General features: G+C 39.7%; 1 protein-coding gene across 2 annotated transcripts; it reads right to left on the reverse strand.

Moving 5' to 3' along the window:
* Nucleotides 1-840: 840 nt before the first annotated feature.
* LOC122638242 (beta-1,3-galactosyltransferase GALT1-like) lies at nt 841-19,273 on the reverse strand. Of its 2 annotated transcripts, XM_043831111.1 has the most exons (9): nt 19,182-19,273; nt 10,436-11,644; nt 3,501-3,724; nt 3,106-3,387; nt 2,770-2,898; nt 2,497-2,676; nt 1,948-2,055; nt 1,199-1,378; nt 841-1,127 (listed from the first exon to the last, which is right to left on the reverse strand). In XM_043831111.1, the coding sequence occupies exons 2-9, from the start codon at nt 11,193-11,195 to the stop codon at nt 1,098-1,100; spliced, it is 1,893 nt and encodes a 630-aa protein (XP_043687046.1). In that variant the 5' UTR covers nt 11,196-11,644; nt 19,182-19,273; the 3' UTR covers nt 841-1,097. The 2 variants fall into 2 exon arrangements, with proteins under 2 accessions (XP_043687046.1, XP_043687045.1); XM_043831110.1 differs by having other exon boundaries at nt 841-1,378.
* Nucleotides 19,274-20,733: the final 1,460 nt, after the last annotated feature.

Here is a 20,733-nt window from a genome sequence, read left to right on the forward strand (position 1 = left end):
ATGTGACGGCAGTTATGATCCAAATACTAGAATTATGGTGTTTCAGGATGGATTTGGAAATCAGAGGATTTCAACAGGGATTAAAAAGGACACAGGAGAAGGGATGGGAAGAAACATTTGGCTGCACATTGAACACCCAAGGAAGAAGCAGTTTCTATTTCATGTTGCCATTGTGTGAAATACATTAAAGCATCAATATACTAGTAAGCTTCCCTTCTGTTTCTACATGTTTCCAAATTTTGTTTTTAAGTTCTCTCGTTCAAATCAGAAAATGTAAAAATGAGGCGGATTTTGATCCAACAATCTGGTTCTCCTCAAATTGAATACCCTCAGTAATCTAACTGTAAAGAATGCATTCTTCTGATATTCTTCTCTTATCCACTTCATAATCGAATTTATTATACTTCCTGTCAGTCTTTTTTGTTTCAAAAATAAAAACATTGCCAATAGTAACAGTAAACATACCTTTCTTCTTAAATGAAAACCAAACTAGTTTGAATACATTGTAATGCATTTGCTCAAATTCAAATATCACCAGGCTCAAATTAGCATATAATTATTTAAACGACATTTTTCAATTCGATTCATAAATAAAAAATGAAGTTGTTTAATCAGAAGTACATGGGTCCAAGATTTGTCAAATGCTGAACTGTAGAGAATGCCACAACCTTTCATTTGAGTAATGAAACTAGAGTACCAGGAGATTATACAAGCATGTGCTCTCTCTAAACATAAATATTATAGATGCATCAGTACCATGCATACACCCCTCCTCTCTAATATACCCCCAGTCCCCAACCAGCAAAAAAAAGTACAAATGTTACAGATGATAACACCCTCTCAAATAAACACCCCCCCCCCAAAAAAAAAATATGTTAATCAACCATATACTTCCAACCCCTATCTATTACCCGGGGGGAATCAGCTATGAGGACAAAAAAATTCCCCTAGCTAGTAGAATTCATCTATACAACTCAACTTTGTTAGCATTTTCCTTCCATGGCTACAAAAGCGGTGACCAACTATATTTCTCATATAAAAAGCCGTAGCCAGAGCTGGATCTCATCCTAAAGCCCCAGCTATCCTATCTGGCTCCCTCATTGATCACCACAGCATTTAGCCCCCTTTTCTTCCAGCTTTTGTCCCAGAGTGTCTCCCTCGACCATCATTGATCACCACAGCATTTAGCCCCCTTACCCTCTTCCAGCTTTTGCCACAAACAAAGCATCTCCCTAGGGCCTTGGTAGTGGGCAACGACGTAACCATCATTGCAACCTCCATTATAAATCCTCTCTTCTTTCTCATACCTAACATCCAATCCTTCCTTCTTCATCTCTGCGATCCAGATGCCCATTGCCACATCCTCCAGCTTGAACATCTACCATGTAGAAATGGTTGTTTTCAGATTAGGACTAAACTAGGGGTGTAATTCTTTTGGGTAATTGAGGAAGAGTAGAGATCTTTGCATACAATACATTGAATAGAGAAAGGACCTAGGTTGTTAATCATCATGCTACAAGACTTGATGATTCAGTCATCATTTCATAACTCAGCATGATAATTTCCCACTATAGTTAACAGGCGAGGCAATTTGAGATGCATAATCCAAGCTTAAACTTTAAAGATACCACACATGATTGTCCTTTGGGTTGAAGTAACAGAACAATACTATCTGAAGCTTAACAATTGGATGATAACAATTCATGAAAAAGAAAAAGATGTCAAGCCATCTGGATATTTGAGTTGTCTAATAGGCAATGTTTAAAACTTGGGACTGAGAGATCGTCCAAGAAGTAGCCCAAAAATTGGACAATCTTGGGCCACAAATTCATTTCCCACGCTTGTGGCAAGGAGGAAGTGCTGTAGCAGCCATACATCGAACATGTGCACATTTTATAAACCAAATTAGTGTCAATAAATAGTAAAAAGAGAGTATAGTTGCCATACCTTCAAGAGACCCTTTTTGTGTCTCTTATTGACTGCTTTTGCTATGTCACGTGACACAATGTAACCAGGACCATGAGCCCAAGGAGGATATGTTTCTTCAGGCCATTCCTTCACCAAGGAAGAGAATTAGGGAGAAAACTGAGAACCAGAGGATAAGCAATCAAAGAAAGCTTGTCTTGAAGGGAGGGGAAAGCTTGTTTAGTTGTTTAAGTGCTACTACTCAACAACAATTCATAGTTTGACAATGAAAGGATTTATTAAGGATGTCATTAATTAATTTCCAGTAAATATTTTCAATATTTCACTTGATAAGAAAAAGAGGTCAGGTACTGTCTCCAAAAATTGGCCACGTGTACAATATTTACTAATGACACTAGTCAGGCCGTGTCAACTCGCATTGTATGAGAGAATCAGCAAGCCTCATAATATTCACTTCAGGTTTTAGCCCGGTTATTATACATTTATTCTTGCAAATCTAGCAATAAAGTCAGTTCTCACAAAACCAATCTATGAGTACTACAATTTACAAGACATGGTAGAGAAATTTACCTCCAGGCTAATATACCATTTGCTTTCAGGGTTCCGATGAGGTTGGGAATCTGAGTTAATGAGACCATAGAGCAACCCATGAGTCACATTTATCCTATTTAAAGAAGTGAGGGCCTCATCCACACGAACAAATGCATCATCATCTGTTTTCATAACATATTTTGCCGAAACAACCTGTGTCTGTTGAAGGAAATAGCAAAGCCTAATCATTGAGCAAAGATGAATTCAATGAAATCAATATTAGATCCGACATAAGAAGAGATAAGAACCTACACCAAAGATGCATATGGCTATAGTTTTCCAGGTAATGACGCTGTAATAGTCAACAAAAGGCATCAGCTGAATATCTCCATATGTTCGTGCTTCGTTCCAGAGTTCCTCGTTCACCATCTGGTTTTTATGCTGCACCATATTGCAGATTCTAATATTTGCTTCAAGAGATATAGGTTTCTTATGTATTCAGAACTACTGATTCAAGGAATTTAGACAGAGTAGGATTCTAGACTACCAGAAGCTCTATACAGCATACATGTATGACAAACCTAGTTATAACATGATTGTCATCATCACAAACAGTGGTAGTAGAAGCGATGTGTGACTAATGCTCACCAGACCAACAAAAAAACGGACAGCAATGGATCCTGACCGCACCGCAGAGTACTGCATCCACGTTCTACGAACAGCCATCCTAGGTTTGAAATTGTTAGCGGTAGAGAAGACACCAATAAAGAGTTCCAATATTTTTTTTTGAGGAAGAGGAGCTGATTTGAGTGTTTCTAAATCGACAATATGGTCTAAATCCTCTGAAGTAGGTAAACTGCTAGCTAGCACAGAAATTAACTTCAGGTCTCCAGAAATCCTTAATTCACTGACAAGCCATGGTTCCAGACTCTGAGAGACAGAAAAAAGGAGGGGGGGGGGGACCCAAGTAAGAAAGAAAATCTAAATGAACCCGCAGTTGTTTCCTACATTTCAGAAGTAACCCAAGAAAGAAAGATTATTACTTCACGATAAGCAAAGGATGTTATGTGCTTGCCATCAACTGTCATCTGGATCCCTTCTGCTCCCATCCTAAGCGTTGCAACAAATGGATGCCCTTGCTGGAAAGGAAAATAACGTTTTGGTTTCGATTCCTCCTGCGCTGTTGAACCATTGGAATGTCTCATAGCCGTAAACCTCCGCTTATCATCTTTACCCACCAGTGAATTGCACTGGTCCAATTCATCCACTGAGACAAAAAGGTTACTTATACATATTGCAGAAGGAAGGCAGCACACAAAGCAATTATAATACAGATCCCAAGCAACAAGTTAATTAGCCATACATCAAATTTTGAACTACACTTCAAGGATGTGACCCACCATGTATTTAATCCTTTCCCCTTCTATTTTCAGCAGGACCAAATTGTTAAAAAATATAATATTTTTCTCTATGGTCCAGCTGTGCTGAAACTTGACATATGAGTAGATGAGTGTGGGACCTAACTGTGCACCAGGCTTGAGTGCCAGGTAAGCTGCCACGTTGCAGATCTGCAGCAGATTCCACTAAGCTTAGTGGTATAGGCAGTTCTACTATCTGCCCTAATGAATACACAAGGAAATCTTTTACTCAATAGAAGAGAGAAATTAATAGGATCGAAGAAACGGACAATGTAATCTCAACGACGTGAAGAATTGCCTTGTAAGGTAAATATTTTTAATAGATAAAAATTAAAATCAGACGATATACTAGACTCATCTTTTAACACATTAGATGAATCATGGCATATAGCACATAGTTTCCAATGTCTGTACATATAAAGAGAAAAATCCAGTACAACATGTTAGTTTAGCATTGCAAAAACAGAACTTCAACATCGGGAGCTATAGAAACAATCTAAAGTATCAACGCCTGCAGGGAGGATCCAGTAAATATTGGAATGCACAACCAAAAGCAGGATGGCTTTGATAAGACTCAAATATGACACTCATATAAAAAAAAGGGGCAGGGTTGGGGGGGGGGGGGAAGGAGAACAAAATAATGAATTTTTGTAGGTGACTGCTGTACACACAAGTTATAAAATTTGCTTGGCCTCATATATGGGCTGCACAAAGGAAATTAAAGCCAACTTGCGTCTTATATCAATTAAAATTAAAAATAACAACTGCAAAATTTAGATGATGTTCCTCCAAGAAGAGTAGGGAAAATGAAGAAAAAAGATAATAACCAAAACATTTTATTTTAAGATCTAAACAAAAGGGAAAATGCACAATTTTAATGGGGCACAGGAGGCTTGACATGCTATTTCTTGATCCAAAAGAGGATACGGGTACTACAAACCAGCAATGATGTCAGGTGAAATTTTAGTTCTATTAAGCAAAACATCAATTTCTTTGTACAGATACATAATATCAAAACTTCTTATTAGATGTCAACTAGGGCTGTCAAGGAGCAAGAATTTATAACAACAACAACAAACTCACCTTTATCCCAACTTAATAGGGTTGGCTACATGGATCCAAACATAACAAAGTATGGAAAACAGAGTTCAAACCAAAAAGGGAAAGAAAAAATGGGAAAAGAGGGATGGGGAAAGAGATGAGGAATTATGAAAGAAAAAGACAAATGAAAAATGGGAAATAAATAGGAACATGAAAGATGAAAGATAGTAAGAAGAAAGAGGCACAGCCCAGCACGTCAGGAGAAACTCAGCTAGATGGGGTCTGCTACATGGATCCTTGCCCTCCAATAGGCTCTGTCCGAGGTCATACTTGGTACAAGAACTAGGCTATGCATATCCTTCCTCACCACTTTGCCTATGTTCATTTCCAATCCATATCCGATTGGATTACTTAGAAAACTATACCCTTGGAAAATATATATACTAAAAAAATTAAAATAAGATTATAGGGGCAACCGATGTGTTTAAATTATAGAGTTTAAGAAGTTCTATATGTAGAAATTATGTAACTAAGAAAGAACACGCATGTCTGTATGCTTTTTTTACAGTTAGAAAAATAACTTGAGCTTAAGCCCAATAAACATGGATGACATAAGCATGAATTTGTACTTTAAAGCTCTGATCATATTTATATCTGATATCCATCCTGATATGCAAATATTTGAACAGATAGGAAAGGTGATGTGACCATTTTAACCGTGGCATTGAGAGGACATGGTCTGGATTAGTCACAAGTCATATTTCAGAACCTAATTCAATCAAAAACCCTCCAGTCAATTGGCATGCATCCCCGTGTATGTCCATGCACGCCTATTGGTACTCAAACCACTATTAGATCTCTCCTAGTTTTTCAATCATTGTTTTGCCCTTTGGTAAACTCTATATGGCTGAAACTTGACATGTGAGCAGGGACCTTGGGGTCTACCAGTCCACAATTTCAGCCCCATCCAACCTGCCATGTGCCCATGTGGCAAATGTAGGCTGCAGACCAGAAATTTGTTCCAGTCAGCCAATCCAGGAACCCTGCAACCTATTGAAAACTGGTTACAAAAATCTCTACGCAATATACTCAGTTGAACACAGCTAAGCCTTATCCTCACTACATGGGTTCTGATACATGAATCAAGTTCAACCAACCTCCTCTATTTACCGCCTATCTTCAGCAAACTAATAAGCACTCATAACTTTTCTCAGCGCTTGAACCCAATTCATCTTTGAAGAATACTTTTATGTACATGATGTGATAAAGTTAATAAGAAATCGACAAGAATTTAAAAAAAAAAAAAAAAAAAAAAAACACTACTGCACCATTACAATAGAAAAGGGAGAGATGTGACAGCTCCCAGTACACATACCAAGGTTTTAAAAATTGGTGATAGTCCAAATGATTGCAGGGGGGGTACTGATCCAGACTTTTCAGTCAGAAATTTTATTAACATAATGTAGATCGGCAATCCACCCATCTCAAATTGGATAGTCCTGGAACAGTAACGCGGTGAAGGGCCAATAGGAAAGAAGAGGAAACCTGAGATAGATTTCAAAGTTGCAAGGGGGAAAGGGAATTATTCACGCAGGCACACACTCTCACAGAGAAAAAACCAATAAACTTCTATTCAATTCACTGTGTCCATTGTTGGGTTACATGCAAGTATTTAAAGAGAGATAACAAGACTCCTAGTTAGACTATAAAAAACTGAAATAACAACTTGCAATTCAAACTCTAACTGTTACATATTCAACCTAAAACAAATAAAAGACTTAAAATAAATAAATTAATTACTTCCAACCCTTGTTAGATCAAAATCCCCGGTTGGAGTGGTTCCGTCTAGGGTTTGGGTCTCCAAAGCCTATCATACTGGTCCAACCAGTTAAGTGATACTGCAATTCTCCTACTTTGAAAAGAACTAAACTCTGTCGAATTTGGAAAAGGACCAAAGAGGCCATCTGAAGCAACACGCTGGAGGAGGAACGATTCCGCTACTTTTTGAGTTTAATGTCAGAGAGATCCTTAGCGGGAAGGAACTTCATGGTTTTGTTGTCGTGGTAGAAAGAGTAGGTATTCACATACCCACAATATTGTGCCTTCTTATCAAACAACCACGATCATCCAAAAAGAATATGACAGACCATCAGAGGGAGGACGTCACACTGTACTATATCCATGAATCCACCAATAGAGTAGGTGAGTAAACACTTATTTGTAATCTTGAGATTAATGTTGTTCACCCATGCAACTTTGTAAGGAGTTGGATGTGGCTCTATCTGCAATCCCAGCTTACAAACAACGCCTTTAGAGACAAAATTAGTGCAACTACCTCCATCAATCACCAGACTACATAACTGGCCATTGCACTTTACATGGGTCTGAAAGATACTGTTGTGGCACCAATCATCACTGTCATTGTCGTTGACTTCACCTGCTTCAGATAGTAAATCAATTGTCTCAACACCAAGTGCTCTTCTAGATCACAAGGTATAAAAGAGTCCTTACCTACATAAGCTACCAAGCGGTTGGGACAATGAGCACTGAAATGTTAATATCCTTTGGCACGTGAAACACTGATGGAAAACCTTTTGCATCATAGGAGGTCTGTTGGAACCACACTAAAGCGGAGAATATGGTCAGCTAGGGCGTGAAGATAACATGTTAGAGTCACGTTAAGGTGGAGAATATGGCCGGCTAGGCCGTGAAGATGCCATAGATGAATCAATTGTCTGTGGTTTGCGGAGTAACTTTTCCTGGGGGGAAGGCTGTTGTTGACTGTAACTATTACCCTTAGGAAAAGTGTCTGGAAAATTCCTTCAAGTGTAAGGCTGTTTCAGATTTTCTTCTACCTGATATGCAACCTGTACTACATCCTCCATTGTAGGAAGTCAACTGGATGCGAGTGCAACACTGATCTGAGGGTGCAAACCATTGCGGAACTGTGCCACCTAAGGTGCATCCATTGCAAATCAGATCGAGTGGCATAATAATAGAATCAAGCAACAAATTCCTCAATTGTTAGGTTTTCCTGTTTTAACTGTGCAAACCTAAGGTGCATCCGTTGCTTGTAGTCTGTAGGCAAAAATATTTAGTTCATGGCTTTACTCATCTCAATGCAAGTAGTGATTAACTTAATGCCTCAGGTTCGATTCTGTTGTTGTTGCTTGATCCACCAGACTCGAGCTGTGCCTTTCAGTTTAGCCTCTACAAATAATACTTTATCATACCATCTGAAAAAGATCTCCAAACCGTGAATCCAGTCAAGGTATTGTTTTGGATTGTTATCCCCATTTTAATCGAGGACATCCAACTTTGTTGCTCTTTCAACTCCATAATCATCATATCGACCAACTCCATAAGGTAGGGGTGGTGGCGGTGGTGGTTGTGGTCGGAGTGGCGGCGCATCATGAGATGGATCCTTTGGGACGGAGTTAGAAGAATCTCCAGATAGCATGGGACTCTTTCCTTTATCTAAAGCCATAGTTGTCAAGGCATCGCCTAGGCGTCCAGGCACCTTGGTCGAATTGGTCGCCTAGGTGGGCGCCTTTGTTGCCTTTTTGGTGTCGCCTCGCCTTTTTACCCTCCTTACCGCCTTGGGTCGCCTAGACGCCGTGACAAGTATGTCTGAAGCCACCAGTCAATCAATAGAAGCTTGCATAGATTCCACCATTGTCTGAATGGAACTGACAACAACAGTGAGAATATCATTTTTTGCATCGGTTTCACTCTTATAGTCTTACATGAATTGAGCTGTTGGAGAATCTCATTATTATCTATCATGGTTAAGCTAAGCAAGAGTAAACTTAAATAAAGAGTGGCAAAACAGCAAATACATAGAACTTCCTAATAGGATGACAGTTCTGTAATTTATAGACTGCAAACTAAAGAAAAGAAAAAGAAGTGTGGTGTAACGTATTGGTGGGGGCGAGGTAATTATTGGCGGAGTTGCTACGGGAAGGGGATGTGGACAATTCTGGGAAAAACAAAAATTAGACTTAAAATAAAGTATGACGTAAGAGGGGAGGGGGTAATATGGAAGAATGGGGTATTAAAGGAAGAACTTATCATGGGAAACCTGGGGGAGTGAAAGACGTGTGTATGTTGTCTTCCTCCAAAGGACAACCAGTAGAGAACCTGTGGAGGAGACGGCGGAAGACAAGGACTCAAGTTCGAACAAGCTGTGGAATTTGACTTCCACTTGGATTTGGTCTTTGACTTCACCAAGGAAACTACGATACGGGGAAAACGACTAATCTGGAGGGAGGGCTTCGAACTAGGAATGTAAATTTTATTTTATTTTTTTGTTCAATATCCCTTGCTCTCTCTGCTCTTCTTTTTTGTCTGGTTGTTGGCAGAACCCTAAGGGGGTTCGATCGAAGAAGAAAGGGGCTGTGTAATCCAAGGGGAGGTTGGATTTTCTGCTGGAATCAAAGGGAGGGTTGGGGCCAGGTTTTCGTTTTACTCCTCTATTTCCAACAGTGTCGAATCTTTCCTCGAACGGGACTGCTGTGGGGTGGGAAACTTGTAATCGAAAGCCTGGGCTGGGGGGTAAGGTTTCATCAGGAGTTGCAGCGGGAAGGGGATGGGTTAGGATTTTGATTCGATATCTCTATTTTGCAATAGAGAAAACTCTTTTTTTATTTTATAGTCGGCAGAACAGTATGGGAAAAGAGAATATGGAAGGAGAATGAGATGAGGGAGATTGATGGGGAAGGAGATGGATCCTTCAGCTCTGATACCAAATTGGTGGAGGGCCGGTAGGAAAGAAGAGGAAACCTGAGATAGATTTCACAGTTGCAAGGGGGAAGGGGAAATATTCCCGCAAGCACACACTCTCACAGAGTAAAATCAATAAACTTTTATTCAATTCACAGTGTCCATTGTTGGGTTACATGCAAGTATTTAAAGAGAGAAATAACAAGACTCCTAGTTAGACTATGAAATTGAAAATAACAACTTGCAATTCAAACTCTTAACTCCTACGTATTCAACCTAAAACAAATACTGACTCAAAATAAATAACTACTAAATAAATAAATAAACTAACTACTTCCAACCCTTGTTGGACCGGTTCCGTCTGGATTTGGGTCTCCAAAGCCTATCATGCTGGTCCAACCAGTTAAGTGATACTGCATCATAACGATCCGGATCAGGTTCAGAAAATCTGATCTGATACAGATCTTTGACCATGACACATACAGTATCAACAAGGATTGGTAAAAGTGTCTAATGAAACAAGCGCAAGTAACCAGGCTTCATGAGTCTTGGTACACAATAAATTCAGAACATTCCAAACATGGGTCGTCAGGTAGTTTTCAACTGTTGGATCCGCTAAGGCAAAAAGCAGAGAAAATTATTGGGCTGAAGGGGAGAAAGTAGTCCTCAATCATGAATCATGGAACAGAATGAAGATGAAGTGATCAAGTATCAAATTTACACGGTAAATCAAAACAGAAATATAAAAATGCACTACAAAATTCGAAAACCAACACACATGGCAGAGGAGCATCTACCTTTCTTATTATTGTTGGGAACAGGAGAAGGACATCGCTCTTCTTCACCCCAATCATGATCTACGGTCCATGTATTCTGTACTATCACAGGATCCTCAGTTATCTTATCACCATGAAGTCGAACATTGTAATGCAATACAATTGGAGGCTCTGGCTCCCCTGGAAGTGGTTGCCCAGTTAGTTCTATCCGAAAATTACCAAGAAGACCATTGGGAGTACCAATAATTGTAATGGAAGAACCCTGAATAAGGCCACAAGGAATCTGTAACTTATAACCACTATCACCAGGTTCTGTGGCACTCATTATGTTAAGAAAATAGGGGCACTGTTTCTCTTTTGTCTTTTGATGTGAACTGTCATTCACAGAACCAAGTCTTTCCTCTTCAACTGAGGCCACAAGGCTATCCCATGCCATTCCAGCTTCTTTAACAGCACCCACTGCATTAGGTAAGCCTTCAGTATAATTGATCAAGTAATTCATATGATTCCATGTCTGCAAACATCTTTGCTCTTCACTGGAAAAGTTTCTCCAAGTAAAGAGACCGGCAACCAATCTAACTGCAGAAACTACTTGCGAAGCATTCTCTGGATTTTGAACTGCAGGCGGGACTCCATGCACCCATTCAAGAGGATTAGACTTATTGGTGGAGAACGGATAGGAGCGTAAACTTTCTCCAAGGGGGTTTTTCATCACCCCATACCTCAGAACCAGCAACATAAACAAGGATACAATTAGAACACCTCCAAACCACTTCTTCATTTTCTGTTTTTCCTGATTAGATTTCCACAAAAATTGACTAAAGTTAAACTTCCCAACAAACTGATCTAATTATAGAAATGCAACATGTGGCATCTTGAGTCACATACACATGTTCCAGTCTCCAGGATATAATTTTCAAAGCAGGATCATAAATCAATCGCCGTATCAGCAAAAAAACGAAAAGTGAGAGAACTATGCTCCAATGGAAATCAGCACATTACTCGCTAAGAACTATTCAACTTCTTTGATGTTCTGAACTCCAATCTATCAGTCTGTCTGACCCATCCAACCGCCTTGCAAATGAACAGCATTAACTGAAACATTTCCTGTAAGCATAAGATTCAAAATTCTTGATCTGATCTCATGATAACAGAACTATTAAAGCATACCATGATGAAGTATTCAAGAAAAGACTTCCTTGTGGAACCTGAGGAAGTAATGCAATCAACCTGAACCAAAATATATATAATAATTGAACCATAAAACCAGTAATAAGGCGTTTCTGTCAGAAGATCCCAAGAGACCAACAAATTGCTTAAGGGAGAGGATAAGAATAAAGAATCTCCAGACAAAAAATTTCACCAGTCATGAAAGCTCAGATGTCAACAAGAGGCATTATGTAGCATAACAATAGTCATAAGTATCATTAAAGAAAAAAAAGAGATCCAAGAATTAGTAACTAGAACTCATTATGCAGCCTCCAAAACTTTTGGTAAATAATTGAATTCTTTATGGGAAACCCTATGAAGAGAAACTAAGAACAAGTGCAAAACAAGGAGAAATATCAATGCAAGAAGAATTTCTCAAATATCGATGATCAGGAGACACCAATTCTAAATAAAGCAAATTGTTTATTAAGTCCAAAACATCAAATATAGGTTTAAATTTTCCTGTTCTGTGATTGGCGACAAGCCGACAACAAAGATTTTGTTTATGAGAAATGAATAAAAAGGAGTAAAGTACATATGGCTTAACTCTACTGATGAAATATTTGGGGAATTGAACTTATGTAAATGAGACACAAGCCCACTCTTATTTATAATAATGATAGAAGTGCAAGTTACAATAATACCCTTAGGGCAACACAAGATAAACCCTACTGGACCATTATACCTAGTACCCAAAATACAACAATCCCCCTCAAGTTGGTGCATGGATATCAATCATGCAATTTGCTAACTACTAAAAATAAAATTCTTAACAGGTAACCCTTAGTAAATACATCAGCTAACTGATCACCCGATGGGACAAAGGAAATATAGATAAGACCTTATTCTAGCTTTTCCTTGATAAAGTGATGATCAATCTCCACATGTTTGGTTCTATCATGCTGAACTGGGTTATGGGCATTGCTAATTACTGATTTGCTATCTGAGTAGAGATGCATGGGCACCTCAACTGATACTCCAAGATCCTGAAGTAAGCCCCGTAGTCAAATCAACTCACAGATGCCATGGGTCATAGCCTAAAACTCTGCTTCAGTACTGGACTAAGCCACTACTGCCTGCTTCTTGCTTCTCCGGGTGACTAGGTTACCACCAACATATGTACAGTAGCCAGAAGTAGATCTCCTATCATCCAGCCCAATCGGCATCTGTGTATGACTCAATACGAAGGTGATTAGTAGATGAGATGAGAACACCTTTTCCCTGGGGCAGCCTTTAAATATCGCAAGATTCTGTAGACAGCATCCAAATGAGATGAATATGGATCAGGCATGTATTAACTAACCATGCTAACAGCAAAGGCAATATCTGGTCGGGTATTAGATAAATAGATAAGCCCCACAACTAGCCTCTGATAGCTGCTTTTGTCAACTAGTTTGCCCTCCTTACTGCGAAGATGAGAATTAGGCTCCGCAGGGTGTCAGTAGGCTTACAACCCAGCATTCCTATATCTGTCAAGAGATCAACAGTATATTTCCACTGTGAGAGAGAAATTCCGTGAGCAGAATATGGAACTTCTATGCCCAAGAAATACCTCAATTTTCCCAAGTCTTTAATCTAAAACTCTTGTCCCAGGAATTTTTTCAAGGAAGAGATTTCCTCTATGCTACTTTCAGTGATGACAATGTCATCAACATAGCCAATCAAAATAGTGATATGGGAAGAAGTTCTCTTGATGAAAAGAGTGTGATCAGCATTCCTTTAGCTGTAACCGATAGACACCATTGCCTTATGAAACCGACCAAACCAGGCTCTAGGAGATTGTTTTAAACCGTACAATGCCCGCTTGAGTTTACAAACTTTCCCTTGAGTCTTCTGGGAAGCAAAACCTAGTGGAATCTCCATGTATACTTCTTCCTCAAGTTCTCCATGCAGAAAACCATTCTTGACATCTAGTTGTTGGAGGACCCATCCTTGACTCACAACACATGATAATATAACTAACGGTATTCATCTTGGCTACTGGTGCAAAAGTTTCCTGGTAGTCAATTCCGTAAGTCTGTGTGAATCCTCTAGCAACAAACCTTGCTTTAAACCTGTCCCCAGTCCCATCAGCCTTATGCTTCACCACAAACACCCATTTACATGCTACAACTCTCTTTCCTGGAGGAAGTTGCACCAATTCCCACGTGGTATTCTTCCCAAGGGCTCTCATTTCTTCAATCAATGCCTCTTTCCATTATGAGTTAGCCAGTGCTTCCTGCCAGTTGTTAGGGATTGAAACAGACGAAAAGGAAGAAAAAAAAGCATGGAAGGATGGAGAAAAAGAGTCATAGGACACCACATTAAAGATGGGATGTTGAGTACACATTCTTTTTCCTATTCTAGTTGCAAATGGTAAATCCCGAGTTGGATCACTAGAAGGTAGAGACTTACCAGACAAATGTGGAGCACATGCAAGACTTGACTCTGGGAAGGCTAATTGATGAGGAGAGATGGTGGTTGTCTTAATAGCTTGCTCTTTGTTTTTCCTCTTTCGAGAGCAAACAAAAACCTTCAAAGGAGAAAGAAATGTCTACTCCCCCTTAACCGTAGGCTGCTGTTCCTGCCCAGTTACACCATCTGAAATTTCTATATCATCTTCCATCATGGGCAGCTCCATAGGTGTAATCATGAAAAGCACCTCTTCACTCGTACCAAACTCCCCCTAAAGAGGTGCAGGGGAGGCATAATAGGGAACTGATTCCTGAAAGACGACATCCATGGTAACAAACATCTTGAGCGAAGGAGAGTGATAACATTTGTAACCCTTATGAGTGGCAGAGTAGCCCAAGAAAATGCAACGAAGTCCCCTGGGATCTAGCTTGCCTTGCACATGATGATTGCGTGCAAAAGCTACACAACCAAACACCTTGGGACGTAAAGTAAAAGTAGAGGAACCCATGAGAAGATCCAGGGGGCAACAACCATCTAGCATACGAGAGGGCATCTGATTAATCAGGCATGCAGCCAAAAGAACAGCATCACCCCAAAACCGTGGAGGAATAGACATGGCAAACAGCAGAGAGCAATCCAACTCTAGAAGATGGCGATTCTTGTGTTCAGCTACCCCATTCTAAGTCTGTGTGTCAACACAATTGGTCCAGTGTATGATGCCATGATTACAAAGATATGACTGGAGATTACCCACCATGTATTCCCGCCTATTAGTGCGGAGAATTTTAATCTTTGCATCGAACTGAGTTTGCATCATCTTATGGAAGGACTTAAAACAGTAAGAAACATTACTCTTCTGATGAATTAAGTAGATCCAAGTGGTGTGACTAAAGCAATCAATAAATGTAACAAACCACCGGAAACCAGAAAGACATACAACAGGCAAGGCCCCACACATCAAAATGAACCACACCAAATGGAATTAAACTTCTATCATCAGAAATGGGATAAGTATGTCTAGTCTACTTTGTCAAAGTGCAAGCATCACAAACAAAACTATTTGGATTATATCTCTTGATTAAAACTGGAAAAACCTTAAATAAAGTCCCTAAAGGTGGATGGCCCAACCGACGATGCCACTGGTAAAGATCGGACAAAGCAATTGTAGAATCCTCAGGAAGAGAAGTAGCAGTTGATGGCTTGATGCTGAAGGAGAGTCCTCAAGCAAATATAGACCACCATCCATCCTACCACAACCAATCGTACTGCCCGTTGCCAGGTCCTGGAAAACACAGTGGGATGGAAAGAAAGTTACTTTCCAGTTTAAATCACTAGTGAGACTACTAATAGATAACAAATTAGAAGAAAAATTAGGGACATGTAAAACAAAAGAAATAGAAAGAGTAGGGGAACAATGAATAGACCCTATTCCGGAAATAGAGGAGAGGGATCCATCAGCTACACGAACCCTACCGTTACCTGACCACGGAGAATAGTGGGAAAAAAGAGAAGGTGATCCAGTCATGATCAGTGGCCCCGAAATCAATTATCCAGGGAATGGAACAAAGGCCACCAACAGAAATACCGTAGGAAGGAGATGAGTCATGTGACTGAGGGAGAATAGTACCAGAGGCAACACTGGCACTAGCACTAGGAGAGGTCCCTAAAGAAGATGTCTCAAGCCTGGTCATCAAACGACGTAGGCGATGAAGCTCATTAGAAGAGAGAGGTGCATCGTTGGATGTATCGTCAGTAGTAGTGTGATGGGCACCAGCACTAGTCGAACGACCCTGACCACGACCACGAGAAGGAGGAGGCAGGCCCTTAAGTTTCCAACAATGATCCTTTGTATGGCGCTCCTTCCCACAACAGTCGCAATTCACAATAGGTTTCTCAGAAGAGGAACCATCATTCCCACGGGCAGGAGTTCCCTGGGTAGGTATCCCACGGGAAGGAATGCTAGGGATAGTGTACAAGGCAGATCGCTCCATTGGTACAAAGTGCACCATTGCATTACAACGACTATCCTCAAAGGCTACCAGGGCATAGGCCTGCTCGAGAGTAGGAAAGGGACCACAATTGAGAACTTGTGCCTGGATTTGATCAAATTCCATATTCAAGCCTGCAAAAAAATCGTAAACTCGGAGTTTATCTTCCCACTTGCAAAAGGCAACAGGGTCAGTCTCACAGGTAGCAGTGAATCTCCCATAGTTGTCCAATGTTTGCCAGAAACCATGAAGGGGATTGTAACATTTGGAGAGAGAGAGAGAGATCCTTTTGTTGGAAGTTGTGAATTTTATGCCTGATTTCATAACACTATGCATCATTGCCGACTTGAGAATAGGTATCCTTGACAGCCGATTCAAGAAGAAGATATACCTGGGCAATTGTAGAGTCAATAGATCCAAGAAGATAGGACATAACCAAACACTCATCTGTCTCACATTTAATCTGAGCAGGACGAGCAGCAGTAGGATTCACAGAGGCTCCAGTAAGATGGCCAGAAAGACCACAGGAACCAATAGCAAGAGAGTAGGATCTCGACCACATCAAGTAATTACTGCCATCAAGTTTGACAGATTTTGAAGGGAATGAAGGAAAGTCACGTTCACGTGACATTGGGGCAAATCCTTCCTATCCAGTAGATGCAGTCGACTCATCCGACATGGCTGCTGATTGCGAAAAAAACCGGGAAACACTCACCATATCAAATCTTAAAGAAAAGTTTAGTTCATGGGAAGGAAGAGAAAATCCCTTGGTGGGAGAAAAAATATCACCACCAAGGGAGAAATGACTGAGAGAAGAGAATTCCCACGGTGAGAAGAGAAGGCGGAAGAGAGGTGGTTGGCGGTGGCAGTGAGAAAACCGATAAAGATAGGCGGAAGGGAGGTAGCCATGGTGTGTGTGAAAGCGAGAGAGAGGATGAGCGGTGAGTAGTGGCGGTAGGTTTAGTGTTTCATGGAATGGAGAGCACAAATCCCAAAGATGATTCTTCGACTGGCTCTGATACCATAATGGAATATTTGGGGAATTGAATTTATGTCAATGAGACACAAGCCCACTCTTATTTATAATAATGATAGAAGTACAAGTTACAATAATACCCTAAAGGCAACACAAGATAAACCCTACGGGACCATTATACCCTTTTACCCAAATACAACAACAACAACAACAACAACTCAGCCTTATCCCAACTAAATGGGGTCAGCTACATGGATCCTACAAAACAAAGTGGGGAAAACAGAGGTCCTCACAAAGTGTAAAAAAGGTAGGAGGCATGAAGAATTGTACCCAAAATACAACATCTACAAATATCAAGTTTCTTTTATACAGATTCTTCCCATACACTGTTTACTAAGGACCCCAGTGGATTGTTGGAGAAAATACCACAAAACATTCTTGCAAGACTCCCTAGTGAATTTGGTTCCCCCAACTGCTTAGTCGCACGCTAGTCACAAGTTAGAGAGGTACAGCTTTCCAACCAAGCAATTAGAACCCAAGTTTAAGTTCAGACCAAAAGGCAGTGGAAGGGTTTAGGGATAAAATTTAGGAAGTCAGTATCCTTTTTTTTTTTCTTTTTTTTTTTTGGGTAGTTCAGATGCAATGAAACTACCCTGAAGTTGCTGGTTGTTCTGAAGACCATCTTGTTTTAACTAACCCTAGTATCTCTTCTAGGTTTTCGGAGTCTAGATGTCCGTAGATTAATTCCACCTCCAAGATGTAACTCCATTTAACTTGACCTATTGGATATGAAAAATTAGAAAGTAAATACAGCACTACAGCTAAGGAATAACAGAAATCACCATAATACAAAGAGGTAAAGAGAAACCGGAAAACATTTGACCACCGTATCAAAAGACAGGGTGAAAGATCTGATTTCACCCTATTTATAACAATGAAGCCTATCCAATAGAGAAATTCTTTATTCTCCATAAATCTAGAATAAAGGAAGCACTAACAATGTGGTTCACATCCTCAAAACTTCATGGAAGACAATTTTTAAATTGAATCTTCTCACATCCAGCATTCATTCTTCTTCCCCTTTAGTGCCTAATTTAGTAGCCAAAGAAATTTGGAAATTCCATGTCTCGAGATTTCTGAAACTTCAAGTTTCAATATCAGTTTCTCCAAGAAATAGCTGGAAACAGACAATGACTTTAAACTTCCAAGTGCAATTACTTTTCTATGGCGGGTGGGGCAGGTAGGAATAGGTGCAGAAGCACAAAATTGATCCCAGGGAGAGAAGAAGAAGAAGAAATTCTAAAGAGATGGTTCATCCCTATCCATATGAGATGATGACAAATCCACAACTGATTCTTAACTTATAGATCCTCTAGATTGTCCAACTATGACAGGACACCGTTCTATTTTGTTGAATTTGCGAGGGAGAACCATGTTACTGCTTGTACTGAAAGTATTGGACAGGATACCTTTCATATAGATAGCTAGAAGCATGAACTTCCCTGTCCATGTCCAGAGTCTTCAAAGAGGTACAGACAACATTACCCATAGACCATCTAAAAGCTTTATAGAAACCCTAAACTCAGAGAATCTTAATTTAGAAAACTAAAAGCTGAGATCTAAATGGCACCTCATCTAACTTCAGAACCAGATAATTATACTTCACTTGATCCAAGTATTACGATTTCATACTTATCCAAAACCATAAGAATCCCCATTGCTTAAATTAACAACCAGAAACTCCAAAGAGTTGGAAGAAATGGACTTTGTAACTATAATCAACCAAAGTAACCAAGGAACAAAGAAAATAAAAAAAAGAATTAGAAACAGACAAAAAGTTAGGATGGGAGGGGGCGTAAGCAAACCGCATAATCCATAAAATTAACCCAAAATACTTTATTACCGACTTTCTAAGACACCTCAGAGAGCACCAGAACTAAACACCGACACATCCGCTACTAAAAATCAAGTAACCAACCAACCAACCATTACAATCCACAAACTGATCCAGAAACACTACAGTAATATTCAGGGAGAAAAAGAAAACCTCAAATGTTTCAAACAGAGCAGAATTAAAAAGAACATCATCAGCAAACAGCAAACAGAGGACTTAAATTTCAAGAATTTGAAGTGTAACACAAGGGGATGAACATCAAAGATCAGAAAGTGCAGGAAACCAGTAACTGGTTCTAAAACGTACCTTGTTATCTCTTCAGCAATCCAAAGCCCAAATCTAGAGAGATCGAGAAAGACTGTCGTGATTCGTGAATCGTGAGTCTCCTGATAAGAAGTAGAATTTTTATCTCTACGCCAAAGCGTTAGGAGTAAACTGGAGAAAAAGCTTTTCTCTCTTATTAAAGAAAATAGATTGACGTGCGTTGCCAAGAAGCAAGTCAATTGAAACCGTGCTTCCGCAGTTGTGTTATTTACGACACTGCCAGTACCTCTCTCTCTCTGGTTTGGTCTTCGGTTCCAGCAGGCAGCAGGCAGCAGGCCACAACTGGTCAATGGAGAAAATGGTCAAACTGGAATTTTGTCTTCTTCATATACCTGCTGCGTCACGCCGCTTTCGATCAGGAATTACAAATCTAACCCCGCTGGCCAAACCATTAATTATTATTGAAGTAACTAATGTGGTTTGGTCTGTGCCTCTGTGGTTTGTCTTCTTCAACCCTTGAACTCCTGGAAGTCTTGGTTTCTACTTTCTAGTCTTAAGTTTGGATGTTAAGAAAAGCAAAAAACATAATGGAACAAAAATCATGATGATGTAATAATTGTTTTATGTGTTTATTTCTCTCTTAAAATTCAATTTTTTTGAATTTTTTTATTTTCTTTCCTTGACATCCAAACATAGCCTAATTCCATATTGAGAGACGTTTGTTTGACGGGATTGTTGTGGAATTGACAAAGTAATGGGTTGGGGAACATGGATGGAATTTTTACTTTTTCCGATGAACAATAAGCATTTAATGTTGTTTCCAATACTTTTAGCCCCAAGTAAAAACAAAGTAGGCTTCTCCTCCGAGATCACAGAGTTAGGGAGAGGGTGGGGATTGAAGTTGTCCAATATGGCCTTAAGGGCCATTTGTTCTACCAACTATTGCAGGTGATTATCTATACACAATTTAAATAATGATGAGGAAAAATTAGAAAATAATTCTGCTAGTTGATGGGAACAAAGGAAAGTCAATGGCTTGGAGTGAAGAATTCATAAAGGGGGTGGGGTTCTTTGAGCTTTCGCTTGCACTTTTGTGTCCATCTCTATCTTCTTCACATGAAATGACATTGCTACCTTCCTATGTAAAACACTATTTTGTCACAACTCATTGGTGTATTCTAATATACCGATTGCTTAGAGAAACTTCTCTTAAAAAAAACCATTCATGTGAATGTTAGATGATATTGAGATTTTTTTTTTTTTTTTTTTTTGGGAGGTAAAAACTACTTTTGAGGTACCTAATGTTTTAAGACTATGGTTGGGGTGCTTTGTTTTTATATTCCCAATTTTATATATTTATATATCACCACCTCTAAAACATTTTGTCCATCACTTCTTCAATCTCTCCTCCTCCGTTGACATTATCGCCACCACCAACGATGTCAACAACCTCCTCTCTGTTGCTTGGCTCCAAAAACTCCTAGATGTCTTCCTTTGTTGTGAGGTCATGTGGCATCAAACTTGGCCCTCGTCGCCAATGGCCCCCGTTGTTGTACCTCCACTACCATTGGCTCCCTTTACATCTGCCACCTAT

The sequence above is a fragment of the Telopea speciosissima genome, chromosome 8, assembly GCF_018873765.1.
Source record: "Telopea speciosissima isolate NSW1024214 ecotype Mountain lineage chromosome 8, Tspe_v1, whole genome shotgun sequence".
NCBI lineage: Eukaryota > Viridiplantae > Streptophyta > Magnoliopsida > Proteales > Proteaceae > Telopea > Telopea speciosissima.

Bases quoted from the DNA above. Each gene is read 5' to 3' on its own strand.
- LOC122638242 (XM_043831110.1), bottom strand. From the start codon at position 11,195: ATGAAGAAGTGGTTTGGAGGTGTTCTAATTGTATCCTTGTTTATGTTG. The intron at 3,725-10,435 runs GTAGATGCTCCT...TTTTTGTCTCAG, and splicing joins TCCCAACAATAATAAGAAAG to TGGATGAATTGGACCAGTGC. The intron at 1,379-1,947 runs GTATGGCAACTA...TCTACATGGTAG, and splicing joins ACAAAAAGGGTCTCTTGAAG to ATGTTCAAGCTGGAGGATGT.